The 16,373-nt window shown below is 47.5% G+C and overlaps 1 protein-coding gene across 1 annotated transcript in view; it reads left to right on the top strand.

Moving 5' to 3' along the window:
* The window catches only part of LOC135386241 (cubilin-like), a 142,043-nt gene that overhangs the window by 58,555 nt on the left and 67,115 nt on the right, over positions 1–16,373 (top strand). The window contains exons 31-36 of the mRNA XM_064616050.1: positions 2,086–2,439; positions 4,281–4,443; positions 9,490–9,609; positions 11,886–12,104; positions 14,334–14,466; positions 15,373–15,572. Of these exons, the coding sequence (XP_064472120.1) occupies positions 2,086–2,439; positions 4,281–4,443; positions 9,490–9,609; positions 11,886–12,104; positions 14,334–14,466; positions 15,373–15,572 (1,189 nt within the window). The remainder of the gene's footprint in view (positions 1–2,085; positions 2,440–4,280; positions 4,444–9,489; positions 9,610–11,885; positions 12,105–14,333; positions 14,467–15,372; positions 15,573–16,373) is intronic.

The raw sequence follows: 16,373 nt of genomic DNA on the forward strand, positions 1-16,373 counted from the left end.
CGACAAAAACACACAAGCCTCTAGTTCTTTATAAACCGTAAAAGAACTCAGGAAAAGACACTGACGCAGGAATACAAACTTAGACTCTGCTAACTTCCGACCAGAGACGGCCCGCAGTTCTCATGTTTCACGCGGCATATTCTCGCTGCGACTAACAAAGCCCCCTGTCGGTTACCTGAGCAAACAGCAGTTCTTTGTTATGATGGGCAACTCCCATTCCTTCTCGCGCTGCACAGCGACACCGAGGCTCGATTTCCCTCTCTCTCTCTTTCTCTGTGTTTCATTACGCTGAATTGGAATCTCAATACCAGGAGCGTCTCTTTGAGTTATTTCTGCAGGACCGTTTCAACTAGAAGTCATTCTTGTACTAGTTGAAGAGTAAACAAAATTGAGACATCGACCGTCACCAAAATCCAGCGATGAGAGGGGGGGGGGATCCTGCCATTGCCACTTCGCCCCAAGAAACAGTGCAGTACGTATTTATTTACTTATGATACATAAAGTGCTTATTAACATTAGAGAGGGGACGGGCAGTAACAGCAAGTACAAATGCGAGTGGATGCATACAGAAGATACCAAGCATTAATGAAAAAATATAAAAAACAATCTCAATTTATTGAGATTGTTTGCGCTCACCAGTTGGGGAGCGCAGCTAAGAGAGATAGGCCAGGAGCGTAACAGAATGCAAGTGTTTATTGGACGGTGGCCGCGGATAGAATGAATTGTGGGTTTTTCCTGGGTTTTCCTCAGACTCTTTCAGACATATGTCGGCACAGTTCCCCTCGAAGTCGGCCCAGGACGCACATTTCCCCAGGGCGTCAGTCGTGACGTTGCAAACATACGTGAGGCCGACAACGGCAAGCCCTATCACCACCACCACCACCACCTGGGTGGAGAACGTGGGCGGGAGCACGCGCTTCTTTCATCGTCAGCGGAGGCAGCTACAAGGATATTGATATTGTTTTTTTGTAATTTCTCATTATTGCTTGGTATCTCCTGTATGCATCCAATTGCATTTGTACTTCCTGTTACTGTAAAGAACTGAACTGCATTTGTACTTGCTGATAATGTGAAGCTGATCAGAGAGCGCATTCTCAAATAAGGAATGGCCAGTAATGGATTAAATAGAGTAACTCTATCCCCCTTTTTTTTTCTTTATCACATCACCATCATCAAATAGAGCCAAGAAAGTGCCTTCCACTGGAAGAAAACTTTGGGCAGAAATTACTGAAAGTATAAGCGTCTGTGGTGCGAAATAGAATGTCAGCCTTCTGTGCATAGTCCAGCCGTGCAGAGATACGTGATGTAAGAGAAATTAAGTTTGTCGGAGGATATCACGTTGGAAATTAATTTTGTGGAACAAACAAAGCCGAGTAACCCTGCACCGAAATGGGCGATGAGAAAGATTAAGACTAGCTTTCATTGAGGTAACACTGGCTTTCCGGGCATAAGTATGAAGCATGAACCGTGCTGCGGGGTTTTGTATACGTTGCAGTTGAGCAGTGAGTGGCGCCTGCCCCGGATCCCACACGGAAGCAGCATATTCAAGTTTCGGGTGCATGAGGGCTCGATATAGCGAGGAATGGCGGGCCACCCTAGTGAAAAGACCCCTCGGGTCTAATGTGTTATGGGACTGAGAGGTCCTCTCAGTCCTCAGGGCCTCAGAGGCCTCTCTTGCGAAACGGTCGAACGCGGCGTTGCAGAGTACGACTCTGCATTCAGTTCCACTTCTTCACTTGGTTTCGGTGTCGTCTGCAACGCCGCGTTCGACCGTTTCGCCATCTGATGGAAAGTAACTGAAACACAGGTATAGCCGGTTAGGCAGCGGCAATTTTCTAATTTTCACGATTTATCCGTAGCGAGACGGACCAAATGGCAGTATCGACATAAAATTTTGGAGCATAATACGTCTTCTAACATCTGCTTTAGCTTCCCGACACTGTTCTTATTTGTTTTATCTTCGTTACAAACCCCGAAGTTTATCTTGACGAACCCTGTAGATAAGAAAAAGTAATGGAGAACCGTGCCTTTCCGTACACCGGACAAGACACATGTGTTTGAATTCTCCATATACCTCCACCGCAGGTCTACGGCGGCCCAGATGTTACTTCGCCACTGATAACAGAATTGTGCGAGTTTGGAAGTGTGTCGCAAGTACTTACCTCCAATGGTAACACCATGACAGTTCATTTCCGAAGCGACTCTTCCATCTCCGGTCAAGGGTTCTATGCAAACTACGCCACGCGACAGAGAGGTTGCGGTGGCACGTTCATCACAACGTCCACCACGTTCATCACGTCTTCAAACTATCCTGCCAACTACGATGCCCACGACGATTGCGTCTGGACCCTGAAGACGACTAAGGGACACGTCGTAATGCTCAACTTCCTCGACTTTGACGTGCCGCAGTCCACAAACTGTTCGCAGAGCTTCCTGTGGGTGAGTTTTAATCTTTGTCTTCTCCTTTTCATTTCATTTTCATTTCATTTCTATTTATTTCATTTCCAAAAATACAGAAATGAGGTCCAGGTACAAAAGGCGGAGCCTGACGAGGTACCTGGACCGACAAACAGGAATGCATACAGACAAACATAAACAGTCGGCGGATATCTGTGCGCCATTACAGTGTCTATTGCAACGTGATTATGCAGTAGTAACATCGATAACATTTTTTACATGTACAGTACAAGTACTCCACTGTTCGTGGATGTTCATCTCTCACCTAGATGGTACACACAAAAGAGAAAAAAAGAAATACAGCGCTGTGCAAAGTGTCCTTTAGCCAAAGGCACACGCAACCATACTAAGGTTTACCATTTTAAAATAGCTTAATGTTATAATTGACATCTAAATATGAGCGGAAGAGTCCTCTGAACTGTGCCTGTGTGTACTCAGGCTTTTTTCCTTCTTAAAGTATTCTTGTTAAAGCTTCGTTGAGGGATTCTCTGCGATTACCACATAGAGGGGGGTACTCAAAAGACAGAAAAGCTAGGCGGCGGACAACGGCACGGTAACTCTTGCAGTGGGCACTCCGTGCAGGGGCTATGGGCGTGGCTACAGGTTGCGCCACTTGGGTGCTGGTCTCCGCAGTCATCTTCTTCTTGCGTTTAGGGGGTTCTAATGGACCGAATTCTGCAGGCAGGCCAAGCTGTCTTCTGCTTTGTCGCGGTTGGTCTTCCAGGCCGTTGAACAAGGGATGCCCCGCACCTCCACCAGAAATGTCACGAAGCGAAATGGGCTCGTCGAATAAACAGCAAACTGTTTATTAAACTACTTGTTAGCAAAAACACAAGAGTGATAGCTCTCTGAACACAACTGAGTCCAAAGGATGAATGCTCCAGCTTGGAGCGCACAAGCATTTAAGCGTCGCGCCGAAAAGTCTAGAAACAGCACGTGCGTTTGCCAGAGAGCAGGCGATGTGTCTGGAAGCTTCTTGCTTCTTCTTCAGCATGCGCCGGGATGACATGTGCCGTTTCGTGCCTGCCCTGGACGTTTCTAGAAGATGATTCGTGGCACTATTATAGACTGTGTGTTAACGTAATTCAACTAAGGTGTCTGAAGTGAGCATCACAATGTGAAAATCACAACGAAAATCGTAGAATGATAAGAAGAACGAAGCCTCCTTGTATAATGCGTGGTTCACACTACAACTTCTCTCCGTTGCGGTTACGGTGCGGATCCAGTGCGGAGGCGGCTGTCGTACGACACGCTGTTCAGACATATGCGTTCTTGATACGTCAAACGCTTGTGGTTGACCAATCACGTCTCCACTCCACCACGTCTCCATTCCACAGGCAGCCATGAACGGGCAACGTGATGTGGTCGGCGAAACTTTGAGGTGTATTGAAGCGTATCTGCGTCATACAGAGCGCGTAAACTGGCCACTTGTTGTTCAAATGGCAGCAGCAGCGCTTCTGCTGAAAAGAAGGAAAAAACGTTGGAAAAGCACGCGACAGCACAGCAGTGATGCGCTTGCGCGGAGCGCGTTCGCTCATTGGTCAGCTGCATCTCCGCAGGTAGCCCGTACCGCATGGAGTTCGGTCGAGCTCAACTCTTGCGGTGCGTGTGCTTTTCGGAGTGTGGTGCTTCGTTGTCATGACAACCGTGTCGCGCCGCATCCGTAACGCATGAAAATGCAACAGTGTGAACCAAGCATAACACTCATAAAACTTTCGCATCTGTGACCAGCATTTAAGAGCGTGTTAAGCCTCATACCGGATTTACGGTCCACGTGTTGCGCCACAAACTAACGCAAAGTAAACGCCATCTTTCATGAACAGGTGTACGACTGGGTCAGTACACGGGCTTTCCCAGTCCTGAAGCATTGCGGTGGAAACCTTCCAGAGCCTCCTCTCATCCGAAGCACGGGCAATAGGCTCACTATATGGCTTAAAGGAGATGGCTCGTCGGCAGGACGTGGATTCAAGGCAAACTTCACGCAAGGCAAGTGGCCAATTATATCGTTCTCTCCAGACGTGATTACGTCTTATAAATCGGGATGCTAGATTGGAAAGTCGAGGGTCACGAAGAGAGGGAAATTTTGAAAACATTACATAATATAAATCGGTTGCAGTACAGTCCAGTTCCGCATATAAATAGGTAAGGCAGGAGTCAACGCAAGGACGAAAAGACCGATTCCCTAATAATATCTAACGATTAGTAATCGCCTCTTTTCTCGTGCGCTCGATTCCGAGCGTCCGGTTACCTCCAAGAGCACGTAGAGTGCGAAGCGTTTAACCGATTCTAATGGAAGAACTTCTTTTTGTGCAGAATATAGTGGACTGTTTAATGTACTTTCAAGACACACAACGCTCGTGTCCAGTAACAACTGTGATTGGTCTTTGGAACTGTTACCGTACAAATTTTACAATGTCGAGTCGTTTAGCAAGTCTACACGAGCAGAATATCAGGAAATGTTGATTACCAGAAAAAGCAGCTCGTCGTACAAAAAAAAGAAAAAGAAATACTGTGCCAGTCACCGGTGCTGAACGGAACAGGCTCTACGGGGAGAGGAAGAAAGTGGAGCGCTCGAACGCTGGAGGGCTTAGTGCCTTTGTCGGCTTTACTAGCAGAGAAGATGAAGAAGAAGAAAGAAAAAAGATAAGAAGAAAGAAAGAAAGGAGACGCCCTAACGGCTCTTCGACAGAAGAGAAAAGCGAGGGGCAAGTGACGTAAAAATAGGAGATGAGCGAGATGTCACGAAGCGAAATGGGTCGGCGAGTCGTCGAATAAACAGCGAACGGGTTCATTAGACCACTTGGTAGCAAAACACAAGAGTGATAGCTCTCTGAACACAACTGAGTCCAAAGAAATGAATGCTCCAGCTTGGAGCGCACAAGCGTTTAAGCGTCGCACCGAAAAGTCTAGAAACAGCACGTGCGTTTGCCAGAGAGCAGACGATGTGTCTGGAAGCTTCTTGCTTCTTCTTCAGCATGCGCCGGGATGAGATATACCATTTCGTGCCTGCCCTGGAAGTTTCGCGATGATGATTCGTGGCAGCAGCTTCTTCACAGCCACGTGCGGCGTCATGTTACCCGAACAATCGAATGAGGTCGCTTTCAACGCGTCACATTAGGAACCACTTGGCGCGCTGCCATCATCCCTTTCCAAGTATTCCGAAACTATGCTTTTAGGGCTCCCATAGAGATGCAAGTAAACCAAACAAGGAAGCGAGCCGTGACGTCACTAGAGTGATCCCCAATCTTGGCTTCACTTCTCGGCGCAGTAGGGTTCCTCCTTTCATTCCCTCCTCCATATCCCTCCCTCCCTCCTCATCCACGTGGTATTCTTGGAGCAAGGGGGTCACGACTAATGCCCAGTCTTGCTCCACATTGATAAAGGTTGCAGTACTAAACGCAGTTCTCAAGAAAAGGCCCGCGATGTTGGGAATTATAATTCTTTGACAACTCCCGGCCTCATACGGCGACTTTGACGCTACCATGGCCTACCATGGCCCAGAGGATTTACTATTTGTATGGGCCCCTCAAAGAGCACCTTGAAGGAAAGACGTTTCAAACGAATATGAATCCCTCAGAAATATGCAATGCAGTGGCTAAGACAGCGGACCATGTCTGTCTACGCCAAACACATTAAGTAGCTGTTACGGAGACGGCAGGGTTGCCTAGTGCGCACGGTGAATGCTCTGGAAGAACTGACGTAGCGTTCTGTTTCCCGAATTTTCCATCATATTTAAAAAAAGAACAAAATCAGAGTCCCGGTCAGCCTGAATCGACTCTTGTATAAGAGCAGCATTCCAGGAAACGTCGATCAGAAGGAAGGGCAGCTCGTGGGGCTTAAAAAAAAAACTCCCACTTAACCGGTGCAGAACAGAATAGGCTGCACATGAAATGAAGCTGCAGGCGCCCTTTCGGGTAGCCACAGAGCTCGAACTCCCTTCCAGCTGCTAAGAAGAAGAGGCTCAACATGGAGAGGGGAAAAGCCGGGGGCGTGGACACCACATAGCCTATTGTACGAGCTACTACTATACCAGAGACCTGAGCATTCGCGAAGCTCCCAGCACCGGGATTAGTAGTTCTAGAAATCGCCGCATGGCTATGAGGTTTGGCACTAGCTAGCACTATTCGTTACCTTGTGATTTGCCAAAACCGCGGCAAATGTGTAACGGGCTGTGTTGACAACTACGAAGCGGTACGGGAGAGGGTGGCGCGTGCTTAGCAACAGCCTGTGTAGCCCTGTGTAGCAGACTAACGACGGTGGCAAGGGTGATAGTGTCATTCCCTCTCTTCAACAATGTTACGTGGCTCTTGCAGCGGCCACTAGCGTAACTAACCCAAGACCCGGCTCTCTCATAGGCGATTGCCGGTCGTCCAGGTGTCTAGTATACAGTAGGTCGTGGCCTATAGTGCCAGTATGCTGCCATAGTGCCAGTGCTGGCGTTAACAGCAGTGACGCCGTCTATATAGACATCGATATGAGTTCCAGCGATGAGTTCATCTACGTCGACACCTACGATGTGCTGGCCGTCGCCTTCACCGTCGTCAACGATGCAGCATCCGAAGGGTGGTTGTCTGTGCACGAGTTGTGGACGCGAGGTCGGCGAATACTCGCATGAAGACGGTGCTCACCGTGAACGAGCTCGGGCTGGAGTGCAGCGTGTGCGATCGCTAGTGGTGTGTGAGAGATGTCACGCAGGCGAGCAACGAGCACGTCGAGGACGGTGCGGACGTCGAGCGGACTCTTTTCCGACGACTTGGACACGTTGAAGGCGTTCCGGCTGTGTGTTGCGTGAAAGCAGCCGTTGAACCGTTGCAAGCTACCGACTTTGTCTAAAACCTATGGTTCGTATATGCCCCCATCCATACCGAGTAGGTCATCACCGTTTGACTCGGTGGGCGAGCGACTCATATCGGCGCGACAGCCGTCCGTGCACATCCGTCAGTTACGACAGGAGGTCGGCTACGGGATCACCGGCCCGGTGACCAATGCGCTGGACGCACGAGCAACGACTACGCCTTCATCAGGAGGAGCCTAATGCACGAGTCGGTTGACCTCTCAGGGTACGTACCCTACGCGGGTCATGTGCCAGTGGCCGAACTTACTCGTTATATCCACGCTGTGTTAGCTGTACAACATCAAGGTAGACATTATCAGAACGAACCTTTTGTCGAGGGACAAAGATCCGAGCGGATGGACATCGGCCGGGCACCAGACTTGGACGTCAGACAACGCACGCTGCTCTGCAATGAGGAACGATCTTTATATATCGCGTCCGTCCGTCCGCCCGCCCGGTCAGACCGATGAACATCCTCCACTCTTTCCATTGACCTCCAAGTTGGCAAACCTTGGAAACCTCCAACTTTGCAACACTTCACATTACGGTTATGCTCTTAAAACCGAAGTTCACCGCATAGCGCGTTCTTAATCAATAGTCATCCCGAATGACATGGGTATGACTTCATGGTGCTACGTGGTGAAGTTTTGTTTTAAGGGACTTTCGCGCGATACACAAGCTCTGCTCTTCAGATTGAGAACAAGAAGTGCTTTCACTAAATCGCAATTATTCAAGATTGGCCCTCTCGACAACGCAAACTGCATACACCGCATATATTGTCAGCAAACTGAAACTATCGAACACACCCTACTTCATTGCTGTGCATATACTGCGGTGCAGTAAAAATACGTCGGCCATTGCAGGAACTGTACGGTGGATGATGTCCTATACATCCCAGAGGCTATTTCACGGAAAGACTCTCCAAAATTCGCAGCCTCGTCTGCTTTCTTGAGAAGTCCTGTCAAAGTCTATGAGAACTGCTCGGACTTCTCACCAATTCTGGCAGTGGCTGCCCTAGATTCTAATTTTTGGCCGTCAGCGTTCCTTCGTCTGTTAACCACATCATGTCACCTCATAGTGGCTACAGTCATGACTCAGCCCACGTAAGTGAGGCCAACAACGGCAAGCCGGTTTTCATCACCACCACCACCACCACCACCTCTGTTTTAAGGGCGCAGTGTTATGGCTTCTTGCTCAAACCGACTGCATCGTGTCTACTGCATGATGTTGAAATAAATTCATTCTAATCCTGATTCCGAGTGTAAGATATACAGGGTGTCCCAGAAAACGTGTCATTGAATTATAATAAAAAAACTACACCACCTACAGTCATGCGGTCAATGGCATTTGTTCCTACTGGGTTTTTGCCACCTCCTCATGTGAATGTCATGTAACGTAAGTTTAACTATGTAAATTTTTGCGAGCTTAAGTCGGAAATTTGCCTAGTAAAGGTCACTTTTTTACTCCACCAATGTGAAGAGCGTGTCTAACTTAGTCAAATTAATGATAATTTACAGGGATATTCAGGAGCTATCCCATCGGAAAAAATAGCCGAACATCATGCTCTACGGAGGTCGCACAGAATAGCGCACGATGAATTTTTCAGCGCAATCTTTGTCAGTCCGACGAAAGGAGGTTGGAAATCCAGCCCTCCCCGACGTCGCAGAAAGAGATAAAACAGGCATGGCTTATCACGCCCGACTTTCGCTGGGATAATGCTTTCCCTCTCCCAATTTCAGGAACTATTACTTTTTCTACTATCACTCTGTGGGCTGACTTCGGAACCTCCTTTCGTCGCACTGAGAGCGATTACGCTCAAAAAGTCATCGCGCGCTATGGTCCGGTGTTCCGAAAAGCATGATATTAGGTTATTTTTTTTCGATGGAATAGCTCGTGAATATCACTGAATTATCATGAATCTGAGTGAATTGGGCCCGCTCTTCATATTGGTGGGGTAAAAAAGTAACCTTTACTTGGAAAATTTCAGAGTTCAGTTCGCAAATATTTACATAATTAAATTTGGAGTACATGACATTCACATTAGGAGGTGGCAAAAACCTAATAAGAACAAATGCTCTTGACCGCATGATTCTAGGTGGCGTAGTTTTTTTTATTATAATTCAATGACACGTTTTCTGGGACACCCTGTATGTCATGGATCCTGTGTCTCTTCCTATTAACCGTTTTTGTCTTCTCAGGTTGTGGAGCTACAGTGAACGTCGATGTACCCGGCGCTATTTCCTCCTTCAACTACCCACACTACAGCACATCACCATTAGGCTCCAGCTGCTCGTGGCTTCTCATAACGAACGTCACCGGTGAGTATCCCGGTGTTCCCGTTCACACATCCGATAGGTTTCGGATGATACGGAAGAACTGGTGGAGTTTGCGATGACGTGGAGCGAATGTTACCACGTGCTGTCTTGGGCTGTACTACCGGAAGGGTGAGAAGAGAAAAACGGTTAGAAAAAGCCACCTTAAAGAAGTTGCGCGAGGTTGCACCCACAGGCTGCACCCACTTTTGGAGGATGCAAGCGAGCAAACTCCGACGCGATCCCGCGCTCGAAAGTCAGTGCCAATTAATGGCAGCAGACTAGATGTCGCTTCCGCACATGAGTCGTATGTCCAGGAAGGTACCTCCTGGTGAAGAGCATGTAACGACAGGATAACTAATTGGCTATAATTAATTAGTCAATAAACTCATTAATTACAGGCGTGAGGCAGAAAGCGATGTAGCAGAGTGGAAGACAATCCTTGTGCAACGACCTTGCACTTTGTAAAAAATCTTGGAACGCGCACGTGCGTTTAAATATCCAATACGGAATTTCGATATGCAAATAAGCCGAAATCGAAACCGCGTCGACCGGGAGGGCAGGGAGCAAAGTGCTCATGTCACGTCAGAGGACCACTCGCTTTGGAGCGATGGAGATGACCGGAGCGTTTCAGGACTTCGGGATTTCAAAAAAGATGTAATGACTTTCAACGGGGACTGTCTCTGCTGTCTCGCTTTCGCCCGAAATTCTCTAATTACAAATTCATTAATTTTAGGTAATGAGCCATTTTGTAGTTGCTTATTCTCATCGAGACCATGTCCGCCTCGCCCTAAACCCGAAAGCAAAAACGACACCCATTAGTATGCTACTCACAAAGCTTTTCTCATTAAAAAAATGTGTAAGTTACAAAAGAATGCCCTGTATAATGCGTACTAGGCGCCTCTTCGTGAGAAAGTGCGAGGCGTATCAGTTCTCATGGCAATCGTCTGCTCCTCCGCAGGAAAGTTACTCCTTTGGGGTCGCTCAATGTCGATACTGGAGTTTGGAAAGCGCATCGGTTTTCGCAAATGTTCGCACAAAAGCAACATATTCCGACGGCAAGCGTGCCTTTCTGTATGGTGTATTACTAATATGAACTGCAGTATTAGAAACAGTGTGCTAAGCACATTTCTCAAGAAGAGGATTCTTTGAGATAATTTGTCGAGTCCGCTGGGGTTGGGAGGAAGAACATGGAACACCACCGCCAAGAAATTTATTTTGGGATGACGAATGGGGAGGACAAAATGGATTACCCATATTGCAAATTAATAACTCGTGGCTATTCGTATAGAAGCCATAGTTATCGGTCCTTCTATGACATACGTCCGCCTGAGGGCAAAACTATACCTCTGCCTATAGTACGCATTCGAGTTTCAGCGCTGGCATCTGACGTCCTTCGCCGAGGATGGCTTGTCTAAGAAAGGTGTACCATGAAACCAAGTTTCTAGTGTTCATGGGTGAATCGAACCCGCGACCCTTGAAACAAAAATAGTGTGCAAGCGGTATGGTGTAAACTATAGCGTGCACATTTGCTTCAGCTGCGGTCGTCTCACCCGAACTGCACTCAGACTACCTCACCCAAAAGAAAGGGATGTACTGTCAATGTCCTGATACCAAGTCATACAGCGTATGTTGTTGTAATACCATGTTGTTGCAATGTTCTGCATAGTAATCAGTTGTACCATATGTGTACCAAGTGTAGCGCGATTTATTCACATGGCATGCACAAACTAAACACAGGTTCACGTAACAATGCTCAAGGATAACAGGTAGACGAGCAACTGTCGCGCAGAATTATCCATCCTGATTTGTTAAAAATGGGAGGTGTACGCTTTTTTATTTTTATTTTTTTAATTTGGATGTACATCAACGATCACAAAAAGGTTGTACGTCTGGCTGTTTTCGTCCAATAAGAACCATTAACTTCATCAGCCGGCGCTGTGGTTTGCGCAGAGCGTGTTACCTGGTGAAGTTCTGTTTTTAAAGTGGACGCACCAATATCCTGAAGTACTATACTTTGCTGCATAACGATGCTCGGAGGCAACAGCCTGTCAGAATGGTCTCGTTTGGACTGCCGATTTCTTGAAAATAGGCGGATTCATCACATCCGCACATCACAGCAACAACTACAACAAATCAGAAGAGGGATCGATACGTTTCGGTGATGTGGTTGTGTATGGGCGCACGAGTACGTGGTCATGTGCGTGGTCATGTGCTGGTTCGACAGTGTCGCACTTTCGGCAACTTGAGTTTCACGAAAATCTCTCATCCGCCCTTTGCAGGTGAAAAGGTGTCACTGACAATAACACACATCGAAAAGTCGATGCGAGGTTGCTTTAGTTCGAACGTCACCATCCGGAACGGACCCAGTCCTGACTCGCCAATCCTGGACACTTTATGTTCCCGGTCCATCCCGCCAACGTTCACATCCACCGGTTCTGCTTTGTACGTACAGTCTTACACCGCTGTCTTCAGGGCCGTTTACTCGGCCTTCACTGCATGTAAGTATAGCATGCACATTTTATTCTGTTACGTTGTAGATATAGACAGGTGATGGTATGAGTTTGTACCGCGACCTACTATACCATTTACGTATCTTCCAAGCGCTGCATTTGGAAGCTGGCGTTACTCATCGGAGCGGTTTTTTCTTCCTCAATTACTATAATACCTTTTTACTTCAGTCTACTTTAGTATTTTTGTGCAATCCAGTTTTGCCCATATATCATGTTTGATGCCTGAATTGTTATGAAATGTTATATATATTTAATGTTGTTTAGTTTAGTTTAGTGTTGTTAATATAAATGTTATATATAAGACTAAAGTCTTATCTTTCTGCTTTTCACCTAAGTGGGGCACCTTCAGTAATATCTCGCGTCGCGGAATGCAAAACGCTGCTATACCATCGCAGCAATAAAAAGCGAACGGGATTTATCCACTGCGTCGTTCGTGAGGTTATTTGCCAATCCCCTCTCGTCTACGGGACTGTCCCTTCTACCCCTCTACCTCTAACGGCCTCTGCCTGTTCCCTGCGCATGCGTCGTTGGCGCTGTATCCAAACCCAACAGTCCTGAGCGGATACTTTCATACGAGCCTTTTTTACGACTCATTGATCCCCTACAATACTTTACTATGGTCTGTCGTTGCAATCGAGCAGAAGAATATCTTCTCCCATGCCTTCGACTGAATGCGCCAGTCGAACTCCCCCAAACGTACAACTTGTTGGATGGAAGCAGGCATTCAGCACCATCTTTTATCTTGCAACCGATATCTCCCTCAACTTGATTACCCCAACTTCTGTTTGTCAACTCTGCTCGGGTCATCTTTAACAACCAGTGGGCAGTCACAACTACTCTCTTGCGCTTTCTTCATGCTTCCGACCTATTGGCAAGCCTCCAATGCAACTTTTTTTTAAGTCCCGTCTGTTTTCTTTGTTGTTGTTGTTGTTGTTTTTGCTAGGAACAGCAAGATGGGCTGTGCCTAACTAACCTTTCAGCCCTTTCTTTGTTAGTGCGTCAGCATGAGAAGCGGCCGCGTTTCAAGGAAAAGTGTCGGTGTCGATCCGGTCACAACGTAGAGAGGGAAGTAAACCGCGAGAGAGAGGAGGACGGCAGTAGACAGTTGAGAGTAAAGAAAAGTAGGTCACGGAGCGGAAGCCAGTGTACACGCGCCCCTGCGGGTGACGTCACGGAGAGGAGTACGTCTGCGGAAGCGGTCTTGGCGTCGCGCCAGATACGCGGGGAGAGTCTGAACTCGCGGGTGTGCAAGGCGCCGAGCAACAATACAAGCAACGTCAGGCAGCGGATGCCTCTACACGGCGCCGAAAGCGTGCGAACCAGAGGGAAGGAGAGCGAAAGCAGCGTTTCAAGATACGCCACCGGCGCGGAAGAAGGGTTGCGCCGCTGTTAGCTCTGTAGTTAGTAGTAGATATTTAGGTGTGCATAGATGTGGATGGAGGTGGCCGGTGGTAGTGGGTAGGGCGGCTGAATGCTAACGCATTTGCGCCGCGTTAGCTACATTAATCGTCCTTCAATTTTTTCAGTAAACCCTCTGCTTTTCTCAAGAGGCTCGACAATGCGTGCTTGACTCCAATGAGCTATTTCCATAATCGCGTCCCCCCCTGGCAGCGGAATGTCGAACGTCGTGTCTTTCCCCCAATAAACATGGTGACGCTTTTCGGACTGGCACGTTGCGTGGGAAAGTAGCCAGAGAAGATTGGAAGAAGAATTCGGAAAGAGGTGAAAGCGCATTGTACTTATTACCAGTACAAAGAGCTGTCAAATGTAGACCTCAAACGTCTGCTTAACCTTGAAACCGATTATCTCCCCCCAATGAACATGACAGTCGCCCGCAGGTGTGCCCATAGTGATGTTTTCCGCTCAAAGATTGGGGACGGGGCTGGGCATGCGCATACGCGTTGTCGGAAATGGTTCGTTGAGGTACGCGTACGATTTCCCGGAATGATCGGGTACCCCGTCCGTATCGCGGTGTAACGAATTAGGAGAGTTCATCTTGTATTGCTCTCAAGGTAACAGCATATTTCATTCTGCTGTATGGTTCCTGTGGTATGGTTTGTACAGTGCAGGGCGATGCTGAGACCGTTCTTCTTACTTTTTATATAATCTGCTTAAGCAGTCATCTTTTTCGTTCTCTCGTCTCTACGCAGGAGAATATTCACATCCTAGTATTCACCGTAAGTATTACATAAATGAGTCTTTCTACCATTATTCTAGCCTGCGGAGGAACTCTGGAAGGTGATCATGGGTACTTCGCTTCAGCTGGGCACCCGTACAGCTATCACCCTTCTCAGGACTGCGTCTGGACGATAAAGGCGTCGGAAGGCAACTTTTTCCAGCTCTCTGTGCTGTATGTACCGCTTTTAAAACAACTGTTCGATAGCAGGGGACACCCTGAGCTATCACAATACTATTGTCCGAATGAACGTGGCCCCGTGTTATATAAAAAGCCGCGAAACGTGATCCCTCATAGTCACAGTCACAACGTTGTAGAATTCGACAGCACAGTAAGTAAACTATATTAACTATTGTCCGTAGACCATCAGGCAAATTCCCCGTTCCAGCTCGGAAGTGTTATAAAAAAAATAAATAGGCGACGCTGGGTAATATAGTCCACAAATTTAAACATACTGTAAGGAGAACGAAATACTGTAGAATTCCTTTTGCGTGTTTTTGCGCGTGTGTCAGCGCGTGTAAAAAATATCTTTTGGTGGTCTACGACAGCTGTCGGTAGCAGGCTTCGCTTTTAGGGGCACATGTCGCTCCAGGGGCGTTCTTAGGTCAGATTTCACCCCAAGAAGGGTGTCAGAAAACTGAAGTCTTGCCTCGTAGTGTTAAGGCTATGTAACAAAGCCACGGCGAAGCCACGAATAAATTTGGTAGCACAAACAGAGTAAGTCTCAATATTGAAGTGTGTGCGAACGCAGTAATAGCGAAACAGTGTTAATTTAGCATTTACACCTTGTTACTCAAGTTCCCGCGGCAACGTACGAGATAGTCTAACGTATTATACAGTAGACAGAAAACAGTGCTGGTCTTCAATGTGTTACGCCCCATGGTTAAGCGTTTCAACGTCATTTCTAACGCCTCGCGTCAAACACTGTCCACTATCGAGAATGTGCTCAGGAAGAAACTGATATTCGTGGTGTCCCTATAAACTTTCCCAAAGGTGGACCATAGCCAGGCTGTACGCTAGCATTTCATTATGTGTTTCTCCAAATGCCTAACAAATACGCTTATGTCCGTGCCAACGCAGACAACTCGACATCGAAGCGAGCGAGTATTGCGGCAAAGACTACCTCGAGATTCGCGAAACCAACAGTGATGGCCCTCTTCTGGGCCGTTTCTGTGGCTCCGATCCTCCAGCAAACCTCACCCAAGCTGCGGGATTCTGGATTAAGTTTCGCTCCGACGAAGAAGGCACTGGCGCTGGATTCAAACTGGAATTTTCTTTGGGTGAGCTTTATGCAACTTTTTTTTAAATCACAGGTGACGCTGTCTCGCGCGTAATTATATACTGCATACGCTTAAAGTGCTGGTAACACATTTTCAAAGTGATGATGCAGATACGTAAGATACAATGGAGCAGCGTTGTGTGCTAGCTGCTCTCCAGAGAACCACCCTCGACGCGCGCCAAAGCAAACCCACGTATGTAACAGACCGGTCTTGGAGTGATGTGGACGAGTTCGCGGGGTGTCCCAACTGGTCCCTGCTACTGTTGTCCCCATCTAGCGCCATCTATTGAACACAGAAATAGCCTTACTCGGCGCACTCAATGCCATCCGCGCTGCATCGCATACTTAGCAGTTACAATTAGCAATGAAAAAAAGATCCCATTACGTGCATGGATGCAAATCTAGGTTTTAAAACGAAAGGGAGTAATAGACGCGTAGGAAACCGGCACGACACACACACACAAAAGTATTTGATGTCATCCCGATCCGCCAGAGGGACAACGCGAGAGAGGTCACATGCTTACTACCAATGAGAATTGTTGTCGCTTTCGCCCATCTGACATCACAGCTCGAAACTACACGTTCCGCAAGTCTGCGAATTCAATGCGCATGGCGTCACAGTGACGTCTCTTGGACGCTCATGATGACTGGCCGGAGGAAGCACGTGCGCGCTTCATCAGTGTAAACAAAGGAGCATTCGGTGCACAGAGTGCCTCTAGGGGAACTAAAATGGTTTTGATTTCTGTATCAGAGGGTCCAGGTTTTGTTCTTGATTGTCTCGGTTTATCGACGAAAGGTAAAC

This window comes from Ornithodoros turicata, chromosome 2 (genome assembly GCF_037126465.1).
Source record: "Ornithodoros turicata isolate Travis chromosome 2, ASM3712646v1, whole genome shotgun sequence".
Taxonomy (NCBI): Eukaryota; Metazoa; Arthropoda; class Arachnida; order Ixodida; family Argasidae; genus Ornithodoros; species Ornithodoros turicata.